Raw genomic sequence first — 14,758 nt, forward strand, 5'->3', positions numbered from 1 at the left:
ACTTAAAAGTGTTTTTTTCCCCCAATTTTTCAAACAAAGGAGAGTATTTGCTATATTGTCTTGATGTTCATAGACAATTTAGATTTTATTTGGCTAGAACCATGTCCTTCAGAAAGTCCAAACAACTGTTTGTCTCCTTTTCAGATGACCATGTTGTGAAAACCAGTGTGTAAATCCACTCCATCCAAGTGGTTCTCTGATTGCGTTTACTTTGGATATAGTTTGGAAAGGAAGGTTTTGCCTTGCAAACCAAAGGATCACACTACAGGAGTTATGGCTACCTCTGCAGCTTTCCTCTCTATAGCTGCTATAGATGACATTTGTGCTGCTGCTACTGGGGTGAGTTCATGCACCTTTATGTCTCACTGCAAGCTGGATATTCATTCAAGGTCTAGAGACACCTTTGGTTCTACCGTATTGCAGAATGTGCTCTCATAGGACCTCCCTGGGGTGTAATGTGGCTGGGAACTCTGTCCCACAGGTTGAACCCAGATGGAAAAGACAACATTGAATACAGAAGTTACATACTTACCATAACGATAGATCTGTGTTGTCTGTATCCATTCGGTTCAATTATCCCTTCCACCTGCACCATCCTGTATTGTGTTTCTCTCGATCCTTGGATGATCAAGTCGTGGAGGTTTCTTTTCCTCATCTCTTTCAGGGTCCTTTGTGTCATGTTTTTGAGTTAGCAGCAGAAGTCGTTTGGAGAGGGGCAAACTCGATCTGAAGTAATTCTGTATAGAGATAAGTATTGTGTGTAGAGGAGGCAGAAGTCTTTTGGCAATGATTGGTCTTTGATCTGTGTCAGATCTGATAACCCACAAGTTGAACCAACTGGAAGCAGACAACATGGATTTATTGCTATGTTAAGTACATAACTTTCATTTTTACATGCTGAATTTGTGGAACTTGGGAGAACTTTGCATGCAAGTAAGAAAAGTTCCCTATTTTAAAGGTGGAAATGGGAGTGTTTGTTGCACTAAAGTAAAAAGGGGACTTTGCTGAGATTTTTACAGTGCATTTGTTGATTTGTAGTATAAAAAAATTGCTTTTTGTTGACTGGTTTGGTGGACTGTTCTGTTAACCCTTTTCAACCATGTCCAGATTAATTTTAGTTGAATACTATAGACAGAGGATGCAAACTGTCACTCTATAGAATTTGCCTGTAATACTTGATGTAGATCAATGTGTGTGTATATATTTTAAGCTATCTAAGACCACTCCACAAGCAGTTGGAGTATTTTGTTTAGATGTTTTAATACATAGAAACACATCAGGATGGACAGCAGCATCATAAAATATAAACAAACTGGTTAACATACAGACCTTACATACATACATGCTTGCATCTCAATGGCAGTCAAAACTTGCACACATGTATAAATGCTGAGTATGTGCAAGTTTTGACTGCCACTGAGATGCAAGTATGCATATATGTAAGGTCTGTATGTTAACCAGTTTGTTTATATTTTATGATGCTGCTGTCCATCCTGATGTGTTTCTGTGTATTAAAACATCTAAACAAAATACTCCACCTGCTTGTCATCTATGTTAGAGAGGGATAAGCGGCATGGTGTCAGAAGCAGCATGTCTAAAGGGCTTGAGGCCAGGACGGAATCAAATGTCTTCAGTTTGAGATCAGGAGGCACTCAGTTGAAACTGGAGGAATATAAAGGAGTGAATCATCCCTACTGCGCAGACAGTTTACAAAACAGGTCAGAAACAAATTTTAGATGTTGAAACTTGCTCAGCACTGTTCCTTATTTGCAAAATATGAAATGAGGCATTCAGAATGTTCTAAATGATAGTCGCATAAACTGATATTCCATTATTGATAAAATATTCATAGCAGTAGAGAAAATGTTTGAAATAAAGTCCGAATTGCATAAAATGAATGAAATGAGGAAACAACTGCATTCTCGCTAAGCACGTATTTTCATATTAATCAAAGATATTCGAGTTATCAGAAGTGTATAAAGTGTTCGCATGTTTGTGCAGTATTACAGTAAGGATATATTTTGTAGGATACAGCCATTTCAGAGCATATTTCGCAAAGTACAGTATTTTGAAGATTGTGTATTTGAATGCTTTTACAAGCTCCCGGAACAGTTTGTTCAGACATAATTACAAGGCCCATATTTTCAGTGTGTTTGTGGATACTTTGTGGGCATGGCAGACAGATTTCAAAAACCCACTGGACTTGTATTTGACAGTAATATTGCTAAGAACTGTATAGTCTTTGAGCAAGAGTACGACATTTTCATACAGGCTACATTTTCTGATAAAGATGACTGTACAAAGGCATTTATTCTGCTTAATTTAGTTGGGTCAGAAGCCATAGAAAGGGGATGTTCATTTGTGTATGCACTTGCTATCTGTATAGGAGAGAGGGAAACCTTCATATTGTTGTAACGGAGGACCCCGAGTGCTTAAAACATAACTTTAGAGAAATGTGTAACCCCCAGACAAACGTTACAATGGAAAGGCACTTATTTTATACAAGGGATCAAAAGCCTGGTGAAACTTTTGCAGCATGTATAACTGACTTAAGAAACAAGGCTAAAACATGCAGATTTGGTGATTTAATGGATGAGTTGATAAAAGGCAGACTTGTGTGTGGTATTAAAGATGATGCTATGAGAAAGATTTTGCTTTGTGACAGTGATTTAATTTTGAATAAGGCCATTGAGATTTGTCAGATATATGAGCTCACAGAAAAGCACACACATATGCTTACAAATGAGAATAGCTCTAGAAGCCACAATAATAAAGCTCATGTTGATAGTATGCAACACATTATTAAAAGAAACATGCCCAAGCACAGGGTAGCAACTGTAACCCCTGCAGCACTCACTGGTAAACCCCAGAACTTTTCAGCAAATTCCAGAATTCGCACAGTTTCAGTGAAGCACAAGAGTGAATCAGCAAACAGACGTAAGGGTGAGGGTGCGTGCTTACCCATTTTCATTGCCAGCTGTCGTAATGATGGTGGAAATCATGAATCTAAAAGGGAAAATTTTAGGTTTTGGGCAGCATTGACACAAATGCAATAAATGGAAACATTTCAAAAGGTTTTGTAAATCAAAAGGCCCACATTCTTTTATTAAGAGGGAACATTTTAAGAAATGAGTTGATCAGTTAGAGAGCTGCAGCCCTACTCTTTATGTTGGTTTGTCAGTGCTTCATGAAACAGTCAGTGCAGTAGATTTAAGGGCAAAGAATGAAGTATTTTGTACTGTTCAGATAAATGGAAAACCCTCAGAGGTCAAAGTTAACATAGGTTCCAAGTGCAATGTTATGTCTGCAGAAACATTTGCTAGAGTGTGTCAGTGAAAGGCTTGATTTGGCAAGGAGTGCGAAGCTTGTTGCTTGTGGTGGTGAAGAAATTCAAACTGAAGGCTCAGTAGTGCTTTCATGCTACTCTGCTGGGAGAAGCTATGACGTGTTATTTTATGCGGTCAAGAGGCATGTCCAGTCATTAGTAGGGCTCAGAGACTGTTTGAAAATGGGACTGCTTTCATTTAGTAAGGAAGTCCACCATGTTAGCTTGAAAGACTACTACTATAATTTCGCCCAGTACATTTTTCTACCTATGCTGATCTTTTTGAAGACAAATTAGGGCAGCTTCCATTTGTGTACTCCATGAAGTTAGACCCAGATGTCAGTCCAGTTATCAGGCCAGCACAAAAAGTTCCAATGCATTTTTGCATATTTTTATCTTGTTTTAGTAGTTGTAGTGGAGCTTTTCTCCCCGGGCCTCCACTGAAAATGGACATGTATCCAGTTGGACTAGCCCGGTTAACAAATGTAAAATAAAATAAATAGCCATGCAGGACAGAGTCAAAGCTGAGCTAGGTAAAATGGTGCAACAAGGTGTGATTTGTCCAGTTGCAACACCAAATGAATGGGTGTCTTCCATGCTGGTAGCTTATAAGAAAAGCTCAGATGACATCAGAATATGTATTGATCTTCGAGATTTGAACAAAGCACTAGAAAGACCTCCTCATCCAATGCACACAGTTGAAGAAGTCGCAGCCTTGATGCCAAATGACACTGTTTTTTCTGTCTTAGATGCAAAGAGTTCATTTTGGCAATTTCAGCTTGACAAGAAATCCTCATTGCTAACTACTTTCAGTACTCCGTTTGGCAGGTACAGATTTTTGAGAATGCTATTTGGGATAAATTCTGAAAAGTGAAGTCTTTCAACCTGCAATGGAGCAACTTTTTACTACGTATTCTTGTGCTGTTATAGTCCGACATACTAGTAGGAGGTCATGGAGAAGCTGAGCATGACAGAAGTCTCAGACAAATTCTGGAAAGGGCACGTCAAGTGAAACTTAAGCTCAATCTACAGAAAAGCAAATTTAGGCTACAAGAGGTTACTTATGCTTGTCATTTATTTACCAGTTCAGGCTTATGACCAGACCCTTCTAAGCAAACTGTTATTCTCGAGATACCAGCTCCAAACTATGTTCAAGCCCTGCAATGTTTTCTTGGCATGGTTAACTATCTAGGCAAGTTCATTCCAAACGTGAGTCAAATATCAGCACTATTCAGAGGGCTGACACATAAAGATTTATCATGGTCTTGGTTAGAGCAACACCAAAGAGCATTTGGTGTCCTGAAACACACAATTGCTAATCCACCAACTCTCAGATACTATGATGTTCATAAAGCAGTTACTCTTTCATGTGATGCTTCGAAATGTGGTCTTGGTGCACTCATTCTACAAAGAGGGTCAACCTGTTGCTTGTGTATCGAGAACTCCTACCCAAATTGAAATGCAGTATGCCCAGATTGAGAGAGAGAGAGTTTTTGGCAATTCTGCTTACATATTTGAAGTTCCATGATTATGTTTATGGTAGACCTATCCAGATTGAAACATACGACACATCTCTAGTCCCCATCTTGAGAAAGCCTATGCATTCAGCTCCAGCCAGACTTCAATGTATGATGCTGAGATTGCAAAAGTATAATTTCAGTCTTGCCACAAAAACTGGAACTTAGACTGAGAACAGGGAGCACAAATTTTAGTGTAAACAACAATTTATTTTCTGCTTTCATCATTAGACTTCATTAGAAAACAAAACATTCAACTGTATTTCTATTGGCTTACAGATATTTTTAAACTGAAAGTTTTTTACAGTTGAATGTATTGTTTTCTGATAAAGTCTAATGACGAAAGTGGAAAATAAATTGTTTACGCTAAAATTTGTGCCCCTTGTTCTCAGTCTAAGTTCCAGTTTTTGTGGCTTGTTGTGATATTCTGGAAGTTTGTCTGGTTTTATAATTTCAATCTTGTCTACAAGAAAGGCAAACTTCTCTATCTTGCTGATACCTTATCCACATCGCCCAAAAACACACAGAACAGCACGAGAATGAAAACCTTGATTTTGAAGGCATTGGAAGAGAGAAATTTTCTTCCACGCATCTTGATGAATTGAGAGATCACACAGCCACAGATCCAATTTTACAAAGGCTCAACCACTTTATCAATCAAAGATAGCTGTCAAAGCAATCTAGTTTACTTCAAGAAGTGCAACCTTATTTTCCATACAGAGATGAGATTTTGTCTGACAATGGTATCATTATGAAAGGTTAGAAAGTAATTGTTCCAAAGTCCTTGCAACAAGAATACATTACTGTCAGTGGTCACCCAGGAACCGACTCTACCAAAAGAAGAGCGAGAGGACTAGTATTTTGGCCTTCTGTGTCACTAGACATTGAGAGAGCACTTTCATCTTGTTCCGTACGTTATAGTACAAGGCCACATCAACAGAAGGATCCACTTAATCTAAACCAGATTCCTGAACTACCTTGGTCAACAGTAGCCAACTACATCTTTGAGTGGAATGGTCAACATTATTTGGTGTTAGTAGACTCTTACTCTAATTGGTTCGAGATTGACCTACTTCCTAATCTAGCATCCAGTACTGTCATTACTAAGATGAAGTGTCATTTTGCAGTATATGATAGTCCGCACAAAGTTATTTCTGACAATGGTACGCAGTTTACAAGCCAACAGTTCAAAACATTTGCTGAAGATGGGACTCTACTCATGTCACGAGTAGCTCTGAGTACTCACAATCAAATGGTTTGGCAGAACGTGCAGTTCAAAGTGCAAAACAATTACTAAAGAAGTCAAAATGACATAGTGACATTTTCCTAAATCACTTGAATCTCAGAAATGTTCCTTATGATAAACATATTGGTTTACCTGCCGAGAGACTTCTGTTGAGACAAACGAGAACCACATTACCAATCGGTAGTCCATTGTTGGTTCCACGTGTCAAGAACAGTAGGTTAATGAAAGCCAGTCTGTTGAAGAAACACCTAACCCAGAAGTCCTGCTATGATAAAACCAGCAAACGTCTCAATCCATTATGAGAAGGAGAAGTGGTAAGGATGTAAACTTCCAGAGGTTAAGATCAGATTGGAGACATGAAGAATATTTGCCCAGAGCCGAGATCATACATTGTAGAATCACAAGGAGCAGATTTTAGGCAGAATCAGAAACATTTGAGACCAATTGATTTCAAGCCTATACCACAGCACATAGCCTGTATCTCAGAGTGAGTTGTCCAGTGTTCAGTTCCAGAGGAAGTTCCAGAGAATATTCCTGTTCCTATGACAAATCCAGGAGTTCCTGATACAAGTTGTTCACCGAAGACTGTCCCTGTTGCTAAATTCAGTCCAGGTTGTTACGCTGTGAGATTTGGTCATATCCTCAAATCATGCAGCAGATGCACGGCAACGTGGACATGAACATTGCATTTTGTTTCTAATTTCTATAGTAATGCATGTCTAACTCTAATATTGTTTTTACAAAGGGAAATCTTTTTAAGAGGGAGGATGGTAGATCCAGTGTATGTATATAAATATATCTTTAAGAAAATATCCAAGGGATTGCACAAGTGTATAAATACTGAGCACGTGCAGATCTGACTGCCATTTTGTAGTAAGCTGTTGAGATGTAAGCATGTATGTATGCAAGGTTTGTCTGTTAACCAGACCATTTATATTTTATGATGCTGCCTTCCATCCTGATGTGGTTCTGTGTATTAAAGCATCTAAATGAAATACCCTGCCTGCTTGTCATCTATGTTAGAGATGGACGAGCAACACTTGACTTTGCTTTCCTAACTGTAAAGTTGTATTAACCCATAGTACACCATTCAGTGATAAATAGTAAGCTACACATTGTAACTGTGGGTTTAAAAAAACACTTTTGACAAAGCCTTGACATGGAGTAAAATATTAAAAAAAAAAAAAAAATTTTTTTTACATACTATAAATAGTTAAATAACTTTAATTACTCAATCAGTTACATTTTCAAATCACCATTCTTAAAGAAACAAGCTTCAAGACAAACAATACCAATAAATTAAAATGTTCAGACATCATAAATAGCATATTATAAAAATAACTTCTATTAATCAGCAGGTAAACCTCTTGGTTTCAATGGATTGTATTTTAAAATGAGATTAGTACATATATATATTGCCAGCTCATTTGGCCCTTACTTTACCAAGTGGTACTAGCAAATTTACTTTTATGCATCTCCTTAAAATGGGAAGCTACCCTACTGACTGGATGATCGTTTTAACTTCTCTAATATGTTCCTGCACCCTGAATTAAACCTTGTGTGTACTTGATCCTATATATCATTTTTCTTTTTCACAACCATACGTAATGCCATACACCATCATTGAAGTTTGGCAAGTAAAATTCTAAAACAATCTGTGATTTTTCCATTAATTATATCCACACATGTTTTTTTAAACATCTTTATTGAACTATCACTTAAGGCATCTGCAAACCATGTAATTATATAAAAGAAGACAAACCATATTATCATATTCCCATTTGCAAACATTAATACATCACATATATTATTTTGTATATTTATCATGAGTTCAATTTCATGTAAATTGATCAAACATGTTTTAGTATGTACCATCTTGAAAACATTACACTTCGCACAACAAATACATATCCACTGAAACGGGACCACCATTCGCTCTATTTGGCACCATTTTATAAGTGAGGAACTTACCAATATTCAGTGGCCTTTTAAAGGGAAAAGATAGTAAACCTAAGTTAATCCCTGCTAAAAATAGGTCTGAGGAAGTAGTTGTCCAATAATAATAATTACAAAAACATTAGATAATGTTGTATATTTGGTAACTTAATAAAGTTTAACAGCCTTTTCAATACTTTCTCAATTACCAAGCAATTCACCATTCTCAAATCACATCGGTCTTCTCAGAGTTTTTTCCATTCGCAGTTTTAGCTGTAGCCTTACTTAATATTAAATGGTTATAACGCCTTTTCTTTAACAAATTATCTAGATTCTTAACAGACTCTGCCTTATCCTCCTACCTTGTAGAATTTCTGTAACTCCTACCACAGTCATCCACAGCTAAACATCAAATCAAATGTATAGGCTGGGCACTATTAGCATGTCAAAAGCTATTGACTGCTGTCAGTTTTATATAACAGTTTGGCCTTTTAGTCCCCTAGTCATAATATCTAAAAACTAACGTCACTTTCATGATTAAATTTTATGTCCCAATTGTTTTCAGCTACTGTCTCTACAAACTTCAAAGCTGACTCCTGTCTTTCTTTACATAAAATAGCAAATAATGTAAAGTACAATCAAAATATTACACTGAAAAAAATTACACAACTCTTTTTCAACAACAAACATTAAAAAATGTTTTCATATGATGAGGCAAATGGACATGGCTGTGCCCCATTGTTACCAACACCAATATTTACTGTAATTAAACATAAGTAGGTAAACAGAAATGTAAAAGAGAGAAAACAAAAGAAGAATATGGACCCTGTCCTAAAAAACTCTGAACTGCCTTGAAAACAAATTTTATAAAACAAAAAACAAAGTATGATGTCCATACATAACCAAAAAATAATTTTCCATACAAACAATTTTCTTGACTATCTCAACTACTTGTACTGGGTTCTTAAAATAAAAATCTGATGTATAAACAAATTCCTTCAGCAAACTGATTTAAGAAACCAGTGTTTTATTTAATACCAGAAATGTATATAAATAGATGGAACCATCCAAATAGACCTATAATATTGGAGAGGGGACTATTTGGAAAAATAGTTGTCCTGTTGTAAGATCGACTGTATTTATACCGATAACATATTTGTTGAATACATACATGGATCAAAAGGCTGAAAAACTTCTGAAATAAACCACAGGACATGTAAAACCTCATTGATTTTCCTCATCCTAATTCATTTACTGTTGCAAGTAGAGCTTAAAGATCTCTATCAAAATCGGTCAACTTTTTCTTTAAAATTGTTTGACCTGCCTGGTAGTTTGTAAGGGAGAGGATATCAGCAAATAATATCGGTTTTGTAAGAGTTAAATCCGATCAGTGTTTAAAGCACTCATAACTATGTAAATCAAAATACATCTAGTAATGATAATAGTTACTTGTGATGTTACGAGTGTGTTTGTCAAATGTATCGGCACATAATGACACTTTGCACATAACCAAAGCATTATTTTTTGTTGAACTTTTTATCATTGCACTTTTCATATACAGCTTAGTAATGTACATGTGCTGAAAGGGTACCACAGCCAGAAAACAGTTTTGCTAAGCATACTTTGGTATTAAAAGTGTTGGTAAACCCTGCTGTAGAATGAGGCAGATGCTGCCATCAGCTAAAGATGATACAAGTACTACTCAAAAGAAGAGACTGACAAAAGGTAAGGATGATCTTGTGCATTTTACTGAAGCATTCCTTGCTGTTGAAAATCTACTGTTAGAGCTAATGTCTCACACAACCACTGTTTTGGTACTGACCTTCTCTGGCATTTTGAACTGGGAAAAATGACCGGCTTTACTTTTTGTTTTTGCTAACAGCTGCTGGAGCTGCTTATGCTTTAAAACGTGAAAATAACAATCGTGCTGTTATATGTTACTTTGGAGAGGGAGCTGCCAGTGAAGGAGATGCTCATGCTGGATTCAACTTTGCTGCAACCCTTGAATGTCCTATTATATTCTTTTGCAGAAATAATGGTTACGCCATTTCAACGCCAACATCTGAACAGTACCGAGGAGATGGCATAGGTTGGTAGTATATTTTTGGGAGAGAAACTAAGGCAAATTAGTATTGTTGCCATTTCCAGTGCTGTTATATAGGAGTTTTATTGTCTTTTGCTAATATGGTAATCAGAAGGAAAAGTGTACTGACTTTTACTGTGAGATAGTAATAGTATTTTTCCTCTTCTGCTTTTAGTAGTATTAGAATACTCAGGTAAGAGCATATGGAGCTATCTTCCTTCTCAGTTGTCAACAATCAGTTCAAATTTTCCAGCATAAGCCTTTGCCCTTCATTGATGTAATTCTCATGCATCTCATTTTCCAGAGCATTTTAGGCTCATTCTGTATTAGTTCTTACTACTTGCGGCAGCCCGACACTAAATTTAACAGCAGACCCAGTAAAAAGGGTTCCTCCTTAGGGGTGATGACGTCAGACAAGGACTCTTGATTCTACGATATGTATGGCAAGAAAATATACTTTTTTGCACTCTTTCGATAAGGACATTACATTATCAGACATACAAAACATTCTTTACAAAGTTTAAGACTTTAAATGACAAACTCCAAGAAAGTAAGACTAAGAGCAATTTGTCTTAGTTGAAAAAGACTGCTAGCAAGATAGGCAGCTCTTGTGAAAATCTCAACTCTGATGCCACTGATACTTCATACTTAGCTAAGACTTCAGACATACCCTAAAGATGTGTAGACAGCCCCTTAAATTCAGACATACTTGTTCAGTGAGGGAAAAAAAGCCTAACAGATCCTCTTGAACCTGGAGAAAAAGAACCAAACGAAGTCTGAAGGAGATAACATCAGTCAATTTAGCAGGGATTTTGCTGCTTCTAAAATTTATTTTCAGGAATGTCAGTGGGACTGAACTGAGAAATAGACCCTTTCTAGGGATGAACTGCCATTTCTCAGTCGATCTTACAAAGAAAAAAAAAACAAATGTTTGACATTGCTCATCAAATATATTCTATATGTTCTTAAGGATATTTTTCTTACCTTAGCCAGGAGTGTGTTGCAGGCTGTCTGTCTTGAAGAGCAGAAATCATTCTGGAGGAAAATGTCAGAGAATTCTGGCATAAACAGAGGCAGGGCTTATTCTTCATCACCGATTCAGATGAAGCTGTCTTACATGAGTTTTCCTTTTCTAAAACTAGTTCCAGAATGAATATATTTATAGGTAGGTACTAAGATATCTGCTCTTGCTCACCATTTTAAGCCTAGTCAATTTCTTCAAAGGTGAGAACCAAATCCTTTAATTTGTTTACTTCACAGACACAATATACATATTATGCCAACCCCAAACCCCCCAAAATGGTGATGTATGATGTATTTTTGAGGGAACAAATGGATGCTCCCCCTAAACTCAGGAAATGTGATATGTTACAAGTGCATTCACCTCATAGTACACCCTTTTCCTACTACTGTGCCAGCCTTGGAGGATGTGTGGAATACTGCCTACAGTAACAGTGATTTTTCAGCCTTCAGTCCATAAAAGAACACATACCCCTACCAAGGTATTGTGCAGATTTCATAAGAGAATTTCTTCCTCCTAGTCTATTCTATCAGGTACTGATAATTTGTCAGAGTGTTCTGCCACACTTTCCTTCAGAAAGTAGGTCTTGTGTTGAATCCTACAGTTTCTAACCTGTATCCAATATCTAAACGTGCTTTGAAGGGTGTGTATAATGGTGTAGATAGCCTAGTGCCACTGATTTCTGAAAATACCACAGTGATGTAGTACATCATCTGGTGGGGGGGGGGGCAACAGGCTGGCTATGATGGCTAGGAATGATTGTGCAGATAGCCTAGTGCCACTGATTTCTGAAAATACCACGGTGATTTACTACATCATTGGGTGGGGTGGGGGGGTGCAACAGGCTGGCTAGGAAGTTAGCTCTACTGCATTGTATAACTCTTCAAGTGTCTTGCATTCTGTCAGAGCAAAACTTAGTGGCAGACAACCTGAGTAGGATCAGGCCAGACCCTCTTGAATGGAAATTGAATGACTGTGTCTTCCAGGAATGGATCCAGTTGTGAGGAACACCTCAACTAGATCTGTTTACCTTCTTTCAAAACAGATGATTAAGTAAATTCTGCAACAGGAAGTCTTGCAGGCAAAACTGGAAAACAGATGCATTTTAATTCTTGTTGTTGTGAATATTCCTGTATGCATTTGCACCCTTGCCACTGATATCCAGGGTAATTCTGAAGATTCAGAAGGACCCTCCAAAAATTACTGTGGTGACTTCCTTCTGGCCTAGACAGCACTGGTCCTACCTTCTCCAGGGGCAATTGCCATAAATTTCCTCCCAGATTGGATCTGCTCACAAAAGTTAGATTGAGTTTGAAACAACCTAATACAACTTTGACTGCCAGGATGAGGCAGTTCTAATACCATTTTGGCACCTTTTTCATGAGGATGTGTAGTACCAGTGGATAAGAGTTTCTAGTTGGTGCCCCCTATAACCAGGTCCCTATTTGGGATTATTACTACAGGTTTTCAAACATGTGTGAGTTACAGTACTACGGCCTCTTTACTCCGTTGGCAAGCAGTATTTTTCAGCCATTTCAGCATGTCTGTCTATGGGTCCTCATCCTAATTTTACGTTGTTCTACAAAGAGGTTTTTCTGTTAATATGTAAGCTCAAATGTTACTCAAGTGACACTTAAATGGGATCTTTACTTTTTGCTGGCAGATTTATTTGCGTGTACATTTGAACCAGCTGTTATGGATGTTTTGAGTTCATCTTTTCGGTAGACTAACTGGTTTAGTGCTCCTGCATCTGCAAGAGAGAGTATCCAAGATGTCCATCATGCATACAGCTGCAGTCATTACAGATGGGTTATTTTGCCATCAGGCGGGTCCACGGTTGGCCGAATTCCAAAGTCTAGGTCCAGCGTCGGTTGTCGTGTCTTCTTCCCTGATGTCAGTGCGACAGGGGTATAAAAGAGGCAGCCAACGCCATTTTCTTCAGTCTTTCTTGCCGTACGGTGCACAAAGCAGAAGCAGTTTGCAAGTGCCGGTCGACCAGCTCCTGAGATTTACGAACAGTATTTCAGCCGAAGTCTTCTTTAAAGCTAAGTACCCCGTTGGGGAAACTTTTCTTGCCTCAGACCGATGTCAGACAAAGTTAATAATTGCATTTCTTCTGGGAAGCAAATACCACATAAGGATTTTCACTCTTTCTGTATATCTTGCTTAGGGCCAGACCACGACGTCTCGGCCTGCCGTTTTTGTGCTAGGTTCAAAAAGCGCACTATTAAGCGCCGGGCGGAGTTCGCCCTTCATTATGTTGGCAAAAAATGTAATTATATCATGTCGGATACACCGACGCCAGTTTTAGGCAAAAGACGCAAAGACAAGGACCGACATCCGAGGTCTGCTCCGAGTACTGAGACCACGCTTAAGCCAACTACCAGTTCTCCGGTTCTCAGCGAGGCGCCTACACAGCCTCTGACTACCGATGAAACTATTTTACCGGTGTCTTCAGTACCCAAGGTCGCAGGCTCCTCGGTCTCCATTCCCATGGCAGATACCGACGCCACTCTTGGTGGGGAAACCGAAAATTTAGTGAGGCCTGCCATTTCTGAAGGCGTCTTCAGGCCTACCACCTTCTCTATTAAATCCTTCACTAAATCTAAAGCTGCCATCAAAACTAAAAAACAGGGTCCTCAGACCTCCTCTCAAGGCCCCATGCCTAAAAAACAGATGCTAAAAATGGCTGAGGATTTGATAACTCTCATCAGGGGTTCTCAACCCCCCTCTGACAAAAGACCCAGATTGGAGGAAGACTACCCTTCCTCAGACCAGGCTTCTATTACCTGAGACCATTCTGAGGATCGGGATTATGCCTATTCCCCTTTTGAAGACTCGGATGCTGAGGAGTCTATTCCCTCGGTCTCCTCCCTTGAGGACTACTCTTTTGGGGAAACCCTGCATACATTGAGGGAGCACTTCCCTGCATACATTGAGGGAGCACTTCCACTGGGAAGGCCAGGATTACTCAGATTCCAAGAAAAGGCTCAGGGAATTTCTACTGCTTCCCCGACATAGGCCCCTGGCTATCCCTCCTGTTTTAGATATTTTGGATGATGTGTACGCAGAAGCCAGTCTTAATCCAGATTCTTTGCCTCCAGCCCCTGTTAAACCAGACAGGTATTACCGGGTTCCTGATTCTCACCAGTTCCTTTATAAAAGCCATACTGCTCACCCAGAAACAATTTCACAGGGTCCCAAGGGGATAAAGGCCTCCACTGCTAAAAACCCTTTACCTTCAGAGAGAGATTCCAGAGCATTAGAAAGGTGGGGGGAAAAGGTGTATACATCAGCCACCTTAACCATGAGGGCATTAAACTGTCAATTTCATATGTTAAAGTACCAACAGTTTTTGTTATCCCAGCTGAAAAGCAAAATGACACAAACAGAACAACCAGATTTGAAAGAGTTGGAGGATTTGTTGCATGGAGCAGAGCAAGTGGGTAAACATACCTTGCAGTGTGGTTTTGATGCTTTAGAGGCCTCATGTAGGGCTGCTGTCACAGGGTCTGTCATACGGAGACATGCTTGGCTCAAAGAGCAAACCTTACCCGATCATGTCAAAGCAAAGCTATTAGATGCACCACTTCAAAAAGATGTATTGTTCGGTGTTAAAGCTGAGGAGGTA

General features: G+C 38.6%; 1 protein-coding gene across 1 annotated transcript in view; it reads left to right on the forward strand.

Moving 5' to 3' along the window:
- BCKDHA (branched chain keto acid dehydrogenase E1 subunit alpha) overlaps positions 1–14,758 on the forward strand; it is a 521,678-nt gene that overhangs the window by 403,412 nt on the left and 103,508 nt on the right. The window contains exon 6 of the mRNA XM_044062764.1: positions 9,906–10,112. Within this exon, the coding sequence (XP_043918699.1) occupies positions 9,906–10,112 (207 nt within the window). The remainder of the gene's footprint in view (positions 1–9,905; positions 10,113–14,758) is intronic.

Source organism: Protopterus annectens, chromosome 1.part0 (assembly GCF_019279795.1).
Source record: "Protopterus annectens isolate FY-2018-M chromosome 1.part0, PAN1.0, whole genome shotgun sequence".
NCBI lineage: Eukaryota > Metazoa > Chordata > Ceratodontiformes > Protopteridae > Protopterus > Protopterus annectens.